The 18,159-nt window shown below is 35.8% G+C and overlaps 1 protein-coding gene across 5 annotated transcripts in view; it reads right to left on the bottom strand.

Annotated features, from left to right (window-relative positions):
- Positions 1-330: 330 nt before the first annotated feature.
- The window catches only part of RBBP8 (RB binding protein 8, endonuclease), a 41,158-nt gene continuing 23,329 nt past the window's right edge, over positions 331-18,159 (bottom strand). For all 5 annotated transcript variants that reach the window (XM_082755115.1, XM_082755114.1, XM_082755113.1 and 2 more), the window contains 13 exons: positions 17,530-17,699; positions 15,937-16,038; positions 14,777-14,874; positions 13,995-14,122; positions 12,387-13,272; positions 12,174-12,300; positions 11,003-11,103; positions 9,857-9,968; positions 8,778-8,948; positions 8,102-8,171; positions 6,926-7,022; positions 3,093-3,234; positions 331-837 (listed from right to left, as the gene is read on the bottom strand). In XM_082755115.1, coding sequence (XP_082611241.1) covers positions 740-837; positions 3,093-3,234; positions 6,926-7,022; positions 8,102-8,171; positions 8,778-8,948; positions 9,857-9,968; positions 11,003-11,103; positions 12,174-12,300; positions 12,387-13,272; positions 13,995-14,122; positions 14,777-14,874; positions 15,937-16,038; positions 17,530-17,699 — 2,302 coding nt within the window. In that variant the 3' untranslated portion in view covers positions 331-739. The remainder of the gene's footprint in view (positions 838-3,092; positions 3,235-6,925; positions 7,023-8,101; positions 8,172-8,777; positions 8,949-9,856; positions 9,969-11,002; positions 11,104-12,173; positions 12,301-12,386; positions 13,273-13,994; positions 14,123-14,776; positions 14,875-15,936; positions 16,039-17,529; positions 17,700-18,159) is intronic.

Genomic DNA, 18,159 nt, shown 5'->3' with positions numbered 1-18,159 from the left:
ATCATTGCCTAGGAGAACTCTATGCATGGCTGTCATCCAAATTTAAAAGTAACAATCCTTATCTTCTTATCAGTAAAGCATAGAACTGAGTACAAGCAGATGCAAATTAAAAAGAGAAAAATTGGATACTCCAATTTAAACAATGTAGAAACATGGTGCTATACATCTTGCCCCAACATTTTAAGAAAAACACTTAGACTGTATGGATTTCTATACTTCCAAACTATTAACAGTAGATACCTTTCATATTTAATCCAGTTTTATTACAAGTAGATAAAACTATTATTGCAATAAGAAAAAGGTTATATAAAAAAATCCAGTGCAAAATGAAAGCACCCTATGAAATCTGCATTTCTGTTCCCATTGAGAGGCGTTTAAGACCTTGCAAGAACAACTGTGATCTCGGTGACTTCAAAGAAGTTACTTAATAACACAAAGATCAGACAGGATTTGCTGAAGTTGTAACCGTTGACTTCAAAGAAAAAAAAAAGAGACTTGTTGTTTGACAGGTGCAAAAATTAATACAAAATGTATTAATACAATATGAAACAAACTTACATTAAATAGTTTTGTTTCCCGGTACATACTTCAGATTTTCAAATGAATTTTATAAAATTTACATATTTAATGAAATGATTTATCGTTGTGGAAAACACAGTTCTCTATTTCAAGTTTATATTAACTATAAATATCTAAGGACAGGAAAGATGCTCTTCCAGTTGCCCTACTTCCCCATCATTTATGTCTTCTGCTCTTTGGCTTTCGGAGAGAACATGACCGCATAAGGTTGCCGCCTTTTCGGACGTTGACAGGGAGCAAGATCCTCTTTAATATATCCTTAGAAGAATAAGAACAAAAATGAGGCAATCAATACAATATAACAACATGCATAGCTTCAGTTTCATTGTTTGTTTACCCTGAAAAAAAGCTGATTATGCCTCCCCCTACCCTCTCTCGTAACTGGTTCTCACTTGAGAGAAAGTCGGAGATCCCAGGGTGCAGTATCATTAATGAAAACACTCAACTGCTTCCTGGTAGATGGCTGCACGGTAATGCAATACCAACAGGAAAGACTGAAGAGAAGAATGGAGGCTACAAACTGTTCATCTAAGTGCAAAACCACATTTTTAATTTTCTTCTGAAAAAGATTTTATATAATGTAAGAGTAACAAGTATATTGGTACTGCAAATTCAGTTGGCAAAAACAAACAAACAAAAAAAAAAACACTTAAAAATGTATTCCCTAGTCACAAAGAGGAAACTTTAGGCACATGCATTTCGTGGGTCTGAAGGGTACGTGTGTCTGTTTTGAGAGCATTCTTTTTTATTAGACTTGTCAATCTGGAAGAAGCCAAGCAGTAGCCTACAGATCAAACACCCTTTGAACAGCTCTCTGATAAGGGAAGCGTATAGGAAATTTCTGTAACATGCTCGACTTCACTAACACTGACAGTAAGCAGACACTTTATGCAGATCAGTTACAGCATCTGGCTTTTGTCAAGCCCTTACTGTTTATCAGCAATAGCATCCGTTGAAGCGAGAGGAGTAGATTCTGACTTCATAGTTGGAAAATACTTTCTTTACGACCCTCAGTTATTTTAAAAAATCCAATTGGTTTAAGATACCACTAAGACACAGAAAAAACACCCTACATCCCCCCCTACTTCTGAGTGACAACTGCAATTGTTCGGTAGCCTCTCTAGTGTCCTTGCTGCACTCTTGTACAACATGTTTTTTTTACAAAGAAAGGGCAGATGTAAAGTCTGCCTTTAATATGCTGTCGAGGACCATTAACAACTAAACAGCTCTTATCCTAGCAGAACAAGAAGATTGCTCAGAAGCTCATTTTAACAAGCATGCAAGCAGATTCCAAATGGGTAGTAAAAGACAATTTCCCTAACACGGTACCTCGATTGCCTGATGTTATAAATCGACACGGCTTCGCATTTAGACCAGCTTCCTCACTGGCTGCAACAGGTACAAGGCAACCAAGATCGGAAGGACTACGATTTGTTCATCTTAAAAAACAGTGATCGAGAACCAAAGAAGGCTCTACAATGAAAATTCTATCTCATTACCTGAGGCAAAAGAGGAACGGACAAGCCACAGCCAAGCCCTACCTAGCTGGACACAGAGGGAGGAGAGAGACAAGGCACAAAGGAAGCGGTGATTCAGCAGTGTTCCTGCTGGACTGATGGATTCACTCTCCCATATGTGATACCAGAAAAAGATTTATGGGCGAGGGGAAACTTTCCTGAAGCCTAACCACGCCCAAGGAAACTTAATGGCCTGCCAATTTGGTAACTCTCTTAACCCTTCACATTGGCTACATTTTCCTTCACCTGACCTGAAACTGTTAAGAGAATGGGTGAAGATAAGGGAAGATTAATGTTTCGCAACCAGTATGAATAACATAGCTCACAGACAGTTCCTACAGGACTCCGTATCTCAGGTTTCCACCACTTCTGAAGAAACGTACATATAGTACAGTACAAATTCACCATGTTTTAAAGCCATTAGTGAAAACTAATTTTTATACCAAACTCCAGGATTTAAAAAAAAATATTTAGGAAAGAACAATTTCCCTTGAGAAGTTAAAAAAAAGTTAACAAAAAATAGCTTTTGATTTTCACTAATAACCAGGATATATGCATCTAATCACATCTGACCCTCAACTTTTCAGTTTTCATTTTGTGCTAAGGAGCTCTCAAGATACAGAGGAAGGAGACCAGTGGTGCTGCCTGTCTCTCCTCACTAAGTTCAGCCTTTGCCTCTGAAAATGTTGACCTTGTTCTTGCTTTGCTTCAAAGACAAGTAGAGCTTTAGTTCAAGTTCCATAACAATTCCAATTATTTCTGCCTTCTCTATCTAGGTTCTGAGAAAGTTTCTCTATGTTCCCTTCTTCCTAGTAGTAAAGGTGCTGCTAAACAGGGACAATATTCTTTCAAAATTATGGTTGCTGGTAAGGAAACAGAGCTCAGAAAGACTGGGTGAGAAAGGCTGCTGTATGAGCTAGAGACAAATCCAGAAAAACATTAAAAAAAAAAAAAATCAGCATTAAGAGTGCTTTATAAGCCATTTTTCACACTAACCTCTTTCCACACAAGTTTGGGTGGAAGGAAATCCAACCTCCCAGAAATTTTCAGGTGTGTTTGGAGGAATGTAGCGAAATCTGTGTCTTGAACAGGCAGCTAGTTTCTTCTCTCTCTCTTCTTCTGGAATGTCTGCATAATACTGTGGGTTAGAAAAAGAAAAATCCAAGTTAACACATTTATACATACACAGCAACTGCTTTACATAATGACACGGTCAATCATTGTTCATCAACACAGTTACCTAAAAATAAGGGTGAGGATAGCCAAGAGTAAAGATTTGTTATCCCCATGACAAACATCTGGCCATTATCCTAAAAGTTTACAGAATTTTCAGGTTAAGCATAACCTTACAGTGGCATGTTTGTTAACTTCATTTAACATACCACAGGTACAAGGTTTTGCAGTGTGTATAGTTGCTTATGTCAACAGTTTGACTGACTGATTTTGTGGAGCTGTGACACAGGTGTTGAATTAGATAGGAATTCTCTAATAAAGTTTCAGTTTACAGTTTCAAATAAAACAGAACAATGAAATACAATGCTAAAAATTCACGCTGCAAGATTATTTGCAGTATCTAAACTTACTGAGCTTATAACAAATCAAAATGCTTCCTGCTTTATTATCCTCAAGTTAGGTGTGCATCAAAAGCCAGTTTAATGTACGGTGATGGACCTCTGGGACTCCAGAAGCTACCTGGACATTCTCTAGAGCATGCAGTAAATTGACTAGCTACTTCTCCGCCAAACACACCATTTCTTTTTAAAAAAAAAATCTTTGTCAGCAGAAAAGAGAAAAAGTATATATACCACCCTCCAAGCTTCTTTGCTATGTGTTCCCTTCAGTAGCATCTTGAAAAAACAGATTTTTTTGGTGCAGTTCTTTAGCTTAGGATTTTAGTTTAGTATCTCCTAAAACAGCAACATGACACTTAGATACCACAGGGTACCACCATGGTATTTTCAAAGCCGAAAGCATTGTTTGGTTCAAGTGGCAAGCCAACACTCAGAGTCTGGATTGCACAAGAAACCTGGCCCTCATAGAAGTGGTGAAACGATTCCACCAAAGTGATAACGTTATGATTCAAAAAATGCAGAATTAAAACCTCATTCAGTCAGCTGGAAAGCGATCTAGAGTGGGAAACAGGAAAGGAACAGAATTTCTGTCAACAGAGATTACTTCCTGTCTCCACCTACTGGTAGTATTTCAGAAAAACCTATCTGGAATAGGAAAAACAACAGGAATTTATTAGTGTACTTTACTAACAGATAGCAGGTAAAGTAAAAAATATTATTTTGTGGAGAAGAGCTTTTTATTCCTGAGATGTAAATATTGAAGATCATGTAGATAAGAGAGCAACCACAGGTCTGAAAATGCCAGTGACTACTGTACAAACCAGGAAAAGTAGCCTTGGTTCATCTTAGGATTCTATAGTCTGTGGGAATTGCAGCTTTTCCCTCAGTATCAGTTCAGATTTCTCGCCCTTCTACAAGAAGAGTGACACCAGAACATATTCTGCTCTAATAGCCCTCATTAGTACAGGAAGCTGATCAGGAAACCCACGTGTTACTAGAAGACAGCTTACTAAAAATCTGCAGTGTACTGCATTGGGAAGGGGAGGAGTTAAAAGTTTATGATTACAAGGGAATATTTGTGGATCGAACACTGAAAAATACAGCAGAGTTTTTGAGGAAAAGAAAATGAGAAAAACACAATCAAGCTAAGTGTGCATTCAAAATAAATTTGAAAGCAATTTTTTTTTTTTTTTTTTTTTTTTTTTTTTTTACTTTAGCTTGTATTGGGGTTGGCAAAGAATGAAAGTTACATATATGTCTGCTCTACAGAAAAGTCTGCTGTTTTCTAGATTGAGATCACTATTTACAGCATCTGCAGTCATCACAGAACATTTAAGCTAGGTTTTTCTACATGTGCGAAGTCTCATCCTGCAGTACCTTCACCATGGAAGAGTTCTTTACAGAGCTCCACCTTTATTTGCAGTCTCAAAAAGAGAGCAAATCCTTCAAACACTAGTCACTGGTTTAGTAGGTATTTACTCATTTGTGTAATCTACATTTATATAAAAACATCTGACTCATTCTCCTGCTTAAAAGTGTAGCTAGACTTAATCACACTTACCAATGTCACTTTTACAAGCAGCGACTCCTCCATACAATTTTTCTCTGATACCATCACAAAGTTATCATAACAAGGCAAGACATCGTATCACATGTTTTATGCTGCGAAGTGAATGAGATGCTTCCACCACGTTTTGTGATGAGGATTTAAAGGACTTAAGTAACTCTTTGCCAAGGCACAAAGAGAAGTGAAATCTCTCATATCAGCTCAGAAGGACAGGTAATCCCTCCCACTCTCACACTGCTTGTAGCACACGGCCAAAACAATTTACTGATTTTTACCCACTCCCTAAACATTTCCTTAGACTTCACACACTTCTCTAAACCTTATCACTAATAAGCCTAGACTTTTAAAGCATCATTTACGCTTCGTCTAACACTCCTTTTTTTCACAGGCATTTAATTCCAAGGTAGTTTTGTTATGGAGCAGTGATATAGCCAAGCATTACGCATGTTCTAAGACGTGCATCTTGACTGGCCTAGACTAAAAAAATATTTTCTGAAGTTTAAAGTAGAAACCTAATATTGTAAAAATCAAAGCTCTTACTGTTTGCAAAGTCACCATTCTAATTAAGAGGCCAGGAAGTAACAAGACCTGGATAGACTGATCTATAGCTTACAGAAACAGGAAATTGAAACAGTTAACAGGTGTCTCTAAGCCCCCAAAATAGGCTAAAGTTGTTATTGTTGTTTTGTGGGTTTTTATTTTTTCCCCATTCCTCCAGCACCCTGTTTTCTTTCAAACTTTCTAAATTAAACACCTTTTTTTTTTTTTTTTTTTCCTGAAAATGGTATTTATAAGTTGACTGTAAAACTTTATTTTTATTCAATGAGTTTTACCAAAGATATTTTTCAGGAACATATTTTTGTCCAAAATGCACTCCAATAAATTTCTTCAGCTAAGTAAATACAACTATAAAGTGAACAGCAGGAGAATCTATGAAAAATGTTGGTTCCATACAGGTGTGGAAATTATATGAAAAGACTCTGGGTATAAGTCACACTTGCAGCATGTTTACTTATTACGTCATTGCCTAATTAACTCCAGCCTGAAAGTCTACTGTAACCAAATACATTACCAAATAACCTTACTATACATGGAACTGTGTCAATATTTTATCTTTATACAAAGTATCTGAAAGCAGTTCAGTAATTTTAAAGGAAGGGAAAACTTACAAATGGAAAACCCTAAAATCTCACACTTTTTCCCTGCAGAGGCAAATTTTTTTTTTTTTAAACATTTGTATGTATATTTACATTGGCACCTATGCTGGTTTAACTATCTGAAAACACAGACCCCTCAGAAAACAAGGAACAAAACAGAAATCAAGACACGTGTATAACAGGAAACAGAACATACTTATTCCAGTACCTGTGAATTTCAGTAGATTTTGTTGAACTACAGAAACTTAAAATCATTCTTTGACTAGCTAATGTATCTTTCAGTAACAGAACCTGGTTCAACAGTATGGAACTATACTGTGAGAAGTTTCTAGCTTCATACAGGCATTAAAAAAAAAGTTATATGCAGTTGCTACAGTTAAAAAAAAACAACAAAACAACTTGATAAACAGCTTTGGTGGACAATTTTTTGCTCACCTATGCACTAAAAATGACAACCAGACTCATAATTTCAATAGCACTTCCTAACTTAGATAGCAGAAGAGCTGGAAGACCAAAATTCAGAGCAGTACTTACTATTTCACATTCCTTACAAGTATGGCCAGGCAGTTTTCTTCTTTCTTCTTTCTTACGAATAACCTCAATATGAGGAAAATCTAACATAGTATTCTTTCTGAAAAGCAAAAATATTTTCATAAGATTGTACATTCATTTCCTCTGTACGTCTGAGGAATTCCTCCCCCCCCCCCTTTTTTTTTTTACAGTACAATAATGGATCGTTTCAAGAATGTATAGTTTCAAGAAAAGAAAAATCACAAAATATCTACAAAACCCAAACTTACTGCACTTCATACACGAATAACATTATTTCCATAAGGAAAACAGACCAAAGGTTTTTAAAATATACTATGATCCTTAACATACCCCCAGATGTGTCTCAGATTTTTATGGCTTTTCATAATATGAAAGTAAGTAACTTGATCTAAATTACTCAAAAAATACATCTGAAGAAGAATACGTATTTTGTCTGGGACAAAGAAGTTCTTACTCTGATTTCTGAAGGAGGAATATATTGTCTGGTTCAAGCACTGAACAGATTTACTTTTTTTTTTTTTTTTTTGCCAGTGTGCTCTTTTTCAAAACCAGAACACACTAAACAAATCTTCCTCTGCAAAGAAAACATGCTGAGGTGTTAAAAAAAAAAAAAAGAAAAAGCAAAGCCAATAACTACTTAACTGAAGGCCATAATATCATTATGAAATGAGGATTCAGACTACCAATGATGATTAGGCAGAAAGGCAACAGAGGAAGCACTACGAGGTACAGTTGCTTACAATTCCTCATTTATTGCCTAGAGGAAGGGGAAGAAAATGCCAGAGATAAGGAAGTTTTTATTTGTACAAGCAACCCCTAGCCTCTTTGATGATAAAGTCGTGCATGGCTACTTGCCTGTAAGAAACTGCATGGAGTACAAAATGCTTCATTCAACAGGATTATAAAAAGCAGAAATACTATTCATTTCATTTCAGCAATTAGGATAGAAATGTCTCTCAATGTGTTCAGTCGTATCCCCCCCTTCATCTTTTATCTAATTTACTGTGTTTTACCTGTGCATCTTCAGCTGCTAGTAAGCTACATACAAACAGCTTTGTTTTATGGAAGAACAAGTTCTCTATAGGGAGGAAATGAAGAGCCTTAAAACGCCTGCATTAAACAACCTACTTTTATTTCTATTTTTATTAGGAAAATTACCTTTCATCACTTTTGAAATATGGCTCCACAAAAGCTTTCTGTTTGGCTTTATCTTGTTTATCCTCATGTTCTGTAAATATATATGAAGAAAAAAAAAATACACATCACATAAGGTTAACAGACTGCCTAGAGAAATGCCTGCAAAATGATAAGCTGGAAATTATTAAGAACTATAAAAATGCCATGAGCACGCTGCTCTGAGGCAGCAGATTCAAAGAAAAAGTAGAAATAATAGAATTGAACCAGTGATCAAAAAGCATTAGTGGAAGAGAAGGAAAAGAGCAATGGACAAGCAAAGAAGATGAGCAGAATAGCAAAGGAAAGGTTGCTTAAAATACAGAATATTGAGAAATCTCAGTGTAGGCAGGGGAACAAAGGAAGCAAGCAATTACAATCATAATTTACAGCCAAAAACTGGTGATTCCTTTAAAAGTCACCTCACCATACAGCTTCTATGTCAACTTCCATTACATCTCCCATATTTGTGTGCATGCAACGCAAACCAACCAACAAAATAATTTTCAGGTTGGTTTGTTATGCCATTACAATTCATGAACTTACAAAAAATGAACTGAGAGTTTAAGTGGCATATTTGTTCCCACAGAACAAAGCCTGACTTCAAATCAACTCTCGCAGTTTGATCAGTCTAACAAAGACAAAAAAAATTATATCCCACTCTTTAGTTTCTTGCTTGCTACTGTTATTCCTTTATCCTGCTCTTCTTCATGAAGAGTTTCTTTTTCATCACACGCAGAAGGGCCATCTTCTGGTAAGCATGATTCATATTCTTCATCATTCGTCCGATCAAACATTTCTGTTATGGTATCATTCATTTTTTTTTCTCCTCCTATTATAAAAAAAACACACAACAACATAATGAACATCCACATCAGTCTCTCAACAATTTAAGAACGCATATTTTGACTGAATGGATATCAAGAATCAGCATCCACTTCCAACTCCAGGAGTGATTAACTTAACAATACTGATACATTTATTCTTTCTGCAACCTTTCCATGAATCTTTTAAATGTGTACAAAACTCAAATTTTTCATGAAGGTATCTTGATTCCATTTCTAAATTTTGATTAATTGCTGAATCTCTTTCATATACCTTTAACCTTAGAAGTACACAGATGAGATTGTTGTAATTCCGGCTTAAGCCGAGCAGAAGGAAATACTTTCTTTAGGTAGGAAATAAACTACATAAATGTGATCAAGCTGCAATGGCTTAAAATAGAAACGAACAAAGAAAAAAAAAAGAAAACCCACCCCAAAAAACAACAATCCAAAACACTGTGGCCCCGCCATGAAAAAATCCACAACCACTGTTGAAAGTCACTGCCCTGCAGCCATGATTCACCACTTACCATACACTAAATGTGATATAAATACACCTGGACTTATTTTAAATGCACTAGTTCCACTTGTATACTATTAAAAATGAAACTTCCAAGCTCTTAGCTGTAAGCATGTTCATTACAGGTCAGAACATGGAAAGTATTTAATGTCTTAAACAATATAAAAGCATGGTACTAGCTTTGTCTCAGAACAAACCTTATTTACACAAGGTAAGTTAAAACAAACAGACACCATTGATTCTATTAGGAAACAGACTTATCTTTGTGAACTGAAAAATAAATACGTGTCTTTTACTGTAAACCACTTCCTATAATCTAACCACACATGGGGAAAAATATCCTTTATTCTTTACTGCTTCACAAGAAGTGAACCAAAGAAGAAAAAAAAGTCTTACTTGGACTGCTTTCCTGGTTTTGCTCTTGATTTTTCATTTTTATTAGTACACTATCACTAACATACGTATAATCCATATCAACTTCTCCTCCAATTCTTGACTGAGAACCATCCTGAATAAAAAAATAACGAAACAAGATAATTGGACTCAGAAGCAACTGGTATAGTCATTATCATTGCTATGTATATAAAATCCTTTCATAACTGTTACTGAAAACTTTTGGACACTGTGGTATTTTTTTTCCTGCAGTAATGTATTTAAGATAAAGATGTAAAATAATAATAAGAGAATAACTTGTTTTGAAGTTGAAATGGGAAGTATACATTGGGTGAATAACATTATTTGATAGACAATGAATTCCTTAAAGTTTTTATGTTAAAATTCTACAAGGAAAAAAATAAGTAGCAACGAAACACTGACAAATTTCAAAATAGTCGATTCGAAACTCTTTGATAGCTCTCAAGCTAGACAAAGCAAACAAAGTTCAGGAAAATTCTTAGTGAACCCATTAATTCTAATAACCAACGTGCCCCCAAATCAAAGAAGGATAGTAGTCGTGATCTGTACATCTTCCATTAGCTTGAAGACATGTCACCAGGAATGCTTTCAATGGAAAAATTATGAGATTTAGAATATTTTTTGTCTTAACATAAACACCTAAATACTCTTCAGACAATCAATTTTGTACTGAATACCACATGGCAAAGTTTATCAAGTACAAAACGGCTGAAATGTTTTAGGATAACTATACTGTACTATGCATAAACAAACGTTTTAGGAGTGCAAACAAATCTCAAAGGAGCAAAGGATTTTTGTTAGCAAGTGGTTTTGGACTGCCCAGAATAAAGCTCATGATATTACAGAATCCCAGAATGGCTGAGGTTGGAAGGGACCCATCTGCAGAGCTGCTTTCCAGCAGGTCAGCCCCAAGCCTGTACAGGACATGGGGTAATTCCTCCCTAGGTGCAGGGCCCTGCACTTGCCTTTGTTGAACTTCATGGGGTTCCTCACTGCCCAACTCTTCAGGTCCCTCTGAATGGCCCCACAGCATCAGCTACTCTTCCCTGTTTTGTGTCATCATTACTTCTAGAGGCTTTTTTTTCCAATATTATGGAACATGCTGACTTGGTGCAAGAGATAGTTTACCTTTGTATCAATCACAGTAACGTCCATTTTGTACTGCGAAAGGTCAGCTCCCGGGTCTATGCTCCACTGAAGGTTTTCTAAGGAAGTTTTATCTTTCAGGTCTGGACACAGAATATGACAAAAAAGACAAATGATTAGAATTAAACTCTGGATACACCATCTGATAGTATCTAAAACACAAGTTGGCTTTCTCTTCATCAATTCATCTTTGGTTTTAGGGACTGATTTTTCTCAAATAATAAACATACTCATTTGGTATAAATAATTTTATCTGAAGATTCGGAAATACATCTTAAGTTTTTTGTCATATTGAGAGAGGACACCATACCTTTGTGTTTATATGTTGTATATAATATTTAACAAATACTCTTGCAGGTAAAATCTCTGTACTGTGCAAATCAATTGGTATTAAAATTGGATAGAGCATTAGATCAGTAGGACCACAGAAATTAAGTCTTAGACCACAAGTGTAGAGAAGTGTCTGGAACAATGGTTCCAGAGCTGGCTCCTCCTGATTTGTGAACCAGAGATCTAGATTACAAGATACATGACAATACCAACTGCTTAAAGATTTTTAAGCTTATAATGCAAGTATTTCTACATAAAATATGCAGCATAACATTTTAGCTAAGGAGTACTGAGACAATCCCAGTTATAAAAATACAAATTTTAGGACTGGGATCACTTAAGGGAAAGAACATAACTTCTAAAGCAAGTATCTGTCAGAAATCTGTTCATCACTAAAGGCACTAATAGGTCATTGGGAATCTTGAAATGTTTTCAAGCATTTTAAACTCAAACTTCCTGAGATTTAATTTCAGTATGTTATTGACATTTCAGTACGTTATTGACATGCTTCAGTAAGATACTGTGTGCAGCAATAACAATACTAAATAACTGAGGAAAAAAAGGTTTCCTAACTTGTTGAATTTACAGCTGAATCCCAATGATAAATTCATCATACAGGGGAGGAAGAAGAAAAACTTTATGAAGTATAGTAAATTATGATACAGGTTGAAAAGCTGAAGGTGATCTTGAGAAGTGCTGAATAGAATGAGACTGAACTGAGAAAGTTATTAACGTGGGAGGAAAGAAGATAGAAAGAACTGTATTCGGCCACAGCATAGGTTGGCGAGGTTAGGGAATAAAAGGAACATTTTCGTTAAGTTACCTTGTTCGTTTTGCAGTGCTTTGTTTTTTGATAGTCTACAAGGGTTTGGTTGAAGCACAGATGCTGGTTCAGACTCTCCATGTCCTGTTCTTGCTTTCTTTCTGTTTGGTACATGTCCACTGGGAACCTAACAACATATTGCAATTTCACTGTTTCCCAAAACTTAAAAACACCATTTCAAAGGAGAAGGAAAAAAAAGTCAGAAAAATATACCTTTACATCATCAAAAAGTTGCTCTGTGTCTACAGTACTCGGCAGAGGTGCAATTTTGAAGGGAGGGATTTCTTCTTTCATTTGGATCTGTTTTTTCTTATCTGGAAATGTTTTTCCCAGCATTGCCTCTTGTACGTAGGGTTCCTCTCGTAAGTCTCTGCCAAACGAAGAGCTCTCATTGTTGGCATTCTGAACAGAGGTTGGACCCTCAGGAAGGGGCTTCCTTAGCTGTGAAAAAACATCATGCAGAGTCACCTGTTTCAGTCTGTTTTTACAGGTCTCCTCACTCCCTTGTTTTTTCTCTTGACAACGAACTGCAGAGAAGCGATCAGACAGATCCAAGGGCTTATCAACCGTGTGTTCCCCATTAACATGCTGAATATCTGATTGAAAGGGTACAGAGTTCTCTTTGTTGAAAGATGTTTTTTCACAGCTAAATGCATGCTCGTCTTCAACTTTCTTTCTCTTAGCACACCTGCCTTCTTGCTGCTTCTGGTGTATGAGAAGGAAATCACTCTTGATCACCTCATTTTTAGCTGCACAAGTGTTTCCAACACAAGTTACAGCCTCATTAGTATTCTTTTTCACAACCATTTGCCTGTTGATAGAGGCCTGGCTGATAACTGAGCTGATTTCAGTTCCAAGATTCAGTGGCGCAACAAAAGCAACATCTTCAGATTTTGATCTGCTTTTATGAGATCTAGAACTGGAAGGATTGTTGAAGAGGTTGGTTTTGACATTAGGCTTCAATCCTGAATCTAAAATACAAGGGGTATGACATGTACTTGAGTTGTTCTTCATGTTGCTAGAAGCTCCAAAAACAGGAGAAGCTACCTGAGAATCCCAGTCAACATGTGGTGGAGTATTCTGAGATGCATCTAAAAAACTGAATACAGTGAGACATTAAATAATTTTCTGGTGTACGCAGGGGGTTGGGGGAAGAAAGAGGGACATATAAAAACTATACATTTCCTATCGATGTTCTGCACTAAAGCTGTTAGAGTATTAACTGAAATTATTAACTAGCATTAACTGAAAACAGAAGGAAAAAAGGAAATTTTTGGTCTAGGAAGTAAATATTGTTGCACTTAATGATGTAAAAGGCAAGTAAAAACAGACCTTGTCCTTCATTTTAGCACAGTGAGAAATTCTATTCCACATTCAGCTGAGAACCAAGGACAGAATTAAGTCTACCCAGGAATCTCTCCTGTCAAAAGGCTGCCTACCTTTCAATGCAGTGAAATGGAGGAAAGTGGGAATGGCTGTGAAAGCAGTTTATCTAGGCTCTTGTACAGATCTTATAACCATGACAACAGATTCTCAAAGCTTCTGCAAGTGAAGGAAAAATCTGCAAGGTATTTTTTTTAAATACTCTTTTTTACTTGTGAACAATAAAACAAAAGAAATCATTCAGGGAGCGACTGCGTACATAGGAAGCCTGTATCAGAAGTTTGAGAGCAAAGTCCACAGTTTTGTATTTTATCAGTTCCAAATTACAACTTATTTACTTGAAAGAAACCCATATAATATGAAAATACTTAGTTCTGTGTCTGTAGCTTTAAAGCAAACTGCTGTTTAGAACAATATTATTAATGAGTGGAAACACACCCTAAACTGTTGTCATCATTTCTTGATTCAGAAGCTGGATGTTGTCTTGAGTCTTCAGACTGCATGCTCTCTGGAGCTTGGTTCACAACAGTACTAGTGCGGGGAGAATTCAGTACAGACTGGGACTCCTTGAGAGTGGTGAAGAAAAACAAAGAACAGAAGCACAAGAAGTTATTTGAGTTAAAATTTACAAGTATTCTAGATTTGTATATAAATATTCCTAAGTCCCATTCAAACAGAACTATTCGAAACTTTGAAAAATTAACAAATGAAAAGATAAAATTTCTTTAAAAGCCACTGGTGAAAATTTTCTGGAAATTCAAAAGTTCACTTATGCAAATGTGCACACAAAGACATTTTGTCTAAGAAAAAAATTGTCTGTATACCATCATCTTCACTGTACTTACCAAGCAAAAATTATTAAATAATCTCACCCAAGTCACCAGTCTTATCACCAAGTAAACTTTTTTAGTGTGTTAGACGTCACTGCTGCACAGAGGCTGGCAGACCCAAGGATTTACTCCACCGTCCTTGTCAAATTTAAAAGATGTGTACATGGCAGGAACCACGAGCCTCCCATTTCCCTAGCTGCCAGACAGGTGAGCTCAGTTACATCTGCTCTTGCTACAGAAATTCTTAAGTAAGCCAAAGCAAACTAGAGTGAACTTACTGGAAACTTTGAATACTTTTTGCAGAATTTTAATGCAAAAGAGAAAACAAAGTGTTTTCAAACAACTGGCAATAGAAGTTGATTACATGAGAAATTTGGGAATATTACTTACAGATTCATCCTGAACAGCAAGTCCAATTGTTTCTGCAACAACTGCAGCCAAGTTAAAAGATGGCTTTGGAACAGGATAGCCTCCCATCCTTGATTTACCTTTATAAGTAGAGAGAAGCTCACGTAATGAGTTAAATACAAGTTATACGATCTTATTCCACTTACACAGGCGGTATAAACTCAGAACTAAAAAGATCACAAATTAAAATCTGATCATTATGGAAACAGTTTGACCTGTATTAGATAAAATCGTACCTGGATGCGGTGAGTGGAGCAGAGGGGTAAAAAATAGAATTTATGCCGAGGGCAAACTGCTGCATTTTTAAGGAGAAATATACTTCCTGTGTGGTTGTGGTACCCCAAAATTAAAATACAAAAGACAATTTTATGTAGAGGTTACATTTCAAATTCACAGTCCATGGCAGGAGCAGTATGAGAGCAGCATGTAGAATACTAAAACTGAATATTTATAGTAAAATGACTGTGCAGTATATTTCCAAGGTGACGCTTGTTATTATTCTTGTGTTTTTATAAGGAAAATAAAAGAGATGAGTTTCCCTTCTTTCAGGGATTTAACATTATTAAGTTTACTGTACTGGGGTGAAGTAATAATATGATATGAAATTACAGCAATTAGAGTATGACAACCCTGACCTACATGAGCAATTCCAAAACATTGACTCTCTCTGTCATCTATAGTTAAATACTTCACAGGAAAAAAATAAAATAAGATCAGGGATATAGAAAGACTTTATTAAAGACTATATTAAACACTTATACCAATTTACAATTATAGAAAAGGGAGAAATTAACAGAATCACTTCCAAATTTTATATACTTGCTTCAGACTAAGTGCAATTCTCAGAGTATTTTAATCTTATTGTTGAAAAATCCGATATAAGACAATTGGATGAGTTGACCAAAACAAAAGAAATCAGCAGGAAGAGCCACACTGAGCTTCTTTTTATTTCTTGACTCTAAGCCCTAGCGCGATGCCACCAGATCACATATCTAGTGGCATAGAGACAGGATAGGCATCTCAGAAGCAGTTGTGATTAAACATAACTTCCTTTTAATCTCAGCTGTTGACAACCCCTCAGTTTTACAATATTTCCTCCTCATTTTGAATAGAATTAGTACAAGATCTGTTAATATACTTACTTGGTATAGGGGACAGTTGTGGATCACAGGTGTCTGCCACTAGTATCTCTTCTCCATGGTGACTGTTCACTTGTGTGGAATAGAGAGGAATTTTTCCAAACTCTAGGAAAAGTTGTATAAACATTATCACACGGTGAAATTCGATATTCTGTTCTGACAGTTGTGCGTACACACAGACCATGATCCTGATCTTAACAGCACTTAAAAATGAATTTTGGTATGTAAGTAGGTCCATTCATCTAAGCACATCTGCTTATTTTCATTTTAAGGTGACCCATTTGTCATAGCGACACAAATATTTCATATTAAAACTGCCTCACAGATGTGTCCCCAGTCAGTCAGCTATAACAATGCTGACATAATTACATCACTGTCTACACAAGCTGCATAAGCACTAGGTATTTGATCTATAGTTCACCTGTTAACACAGCATCAAACTACTGAAGAGTAAATTGTCCAAGACAATAAATTTTTTCATCAGCTGAGATAATGAAAAAGTGAAAAACATGAGATTTGAATCATGAACAATCTTGTTTTTGCCATGTCGTCCTCTCCATCCAGACACCGATCGTTCTCCTTAGCTATTCATTAACTGAGAAAGGTACTTACACCTTTTCACACACGTTTTAATTTAGTAGCTCAAGTGTTGTTAGTGTTTTTTTGTGTGTCTGTGTGTGTGTTTTGTTTTTACTCAAAAAGTACAGAAGTAGGTATGTTTAGAAAGGGTAAACTTCACAGCACCAAACTTAGATCCCTAAAATAACAGGCACTAATAACTAACCCACCCTTTCTACCCCATAGTTGTACTACTTCTATTCTTGTGAAGCTTTAAGTCAAGGCTTATATTTAGATCTAATCACATATTTTAAAAAATACTTTATTATTATTATTATTATTTCAGAAGATAAATTACTGCATTAAAAGCACATGGATTGTTTATTGTATTTCCTGTGTATCATTACAATACAAGCCATTCATTAAAATACTTCTTATGGTTAAAACACATTAAAGCTACTTCTATGACATTAGAGAAGCAAGTCCAGAAATTAAATGTGCACAATACTTCTGGACTTAGACACAAAACAAATGCAAACAGTGTATCAGTACTAGAAAAAGAAAGATCACGTAGCTACTAGAATTAAATATCTGCCAGTTTCAGTAATATTTAATTGCAGGACAATTGCTGAATGTGCCAAAACATTTATTTCACTCTCCACTAGGTGGTGATGTAGCTTTGTACACACAAATCAAACCCTAAGAGATTTTTGGGTCAGTTTGGAGTTAAATAAGCATTATGGGCTTAAAAAACTCTGTTGTATTTACATGAGGATGTAGAATAATAAGAGGTTAAGACAAGCTCTGAGCATACTGGTGATAAAACAGATGCTGCTAAAGCTGTTCCTCCATTGTCTCATATTACTGCATAAATGGAAAAAAAAAAAAAAACAAACCAAAAGACATGCAAAAGAATTACTGAGACTTTTTAAAAAAAAAATGTTTTTACCCTTTGCAATCAAGTGTCGGTGTCTTTTTTCCTTAAAAGTAAATTTTTAAGCAATAAAATGTATTAAAAACCCAGTAATACTCTCTTACCACTGTTGCTCTCCTTAAGTTCCAAATCTGGATGCGTATGTTCTGTGTATCGGATATGCCTGTTCTCTTTTTTCCTTCTCATACGATTAACCATAGAAAATGAAGAAGTCAGAACTGGAGAATCTGGAATGACTCCTTCTTCTAATTCCAACGCTTGCTGTTTTTGCTCCCTGGAGTCCAAAGTAGGAGGTCAAACAAAACCCAAGTCAGAAAAATTAAGAGCTTTAGCAAGCAGGACAAGCATTTCATTTAAGAAAGCACAATTTAGAAGATACAGCCATCCCAATAACATCTGTGCATAAGAAGTAATACTAAAAGAGAACTTTTAACAACAAATCCAAAATTGCTCCATCAAAACCAAGAACGGCCTGCAACCCTAGCTCTTCACAGTTGACACTATGTTGCAGATTCAGTATAGAAAAATTAGCTTAACTGTGTATTCTCTTTCCAAAAACTCTATCTACACATAGCAAGAAAGCAAGAAAGATAATTTCAGTTTTTATATAAACTTTATAAATAGAGTTTGTTCAGTATTTAATGAGGGCATCACTCCCTGCCATATGGTGGTGGTAGTGGAGAATGGAAGAGGCAGCAAAAGAAGCATGAGGAAATCCGACTCTGCCTGCTTGG

Source organism: Aythya marila, assembly GCF_965140915.1.
Source record: "Aythya marila genome assembly, chromosome: 2".
In the NCBI taxonomy this organism is placed as follows: Eukaryota; Metazoa; Chordata; class Aves; order Anseriformes; family Anatidae; genus Aythya; species Aythya marila.
The sequence above is the reverse complement of the archived record's forward strand: the minus strand, read 5'-3'. Positions and strand labels throughout refer to the sequence as shown.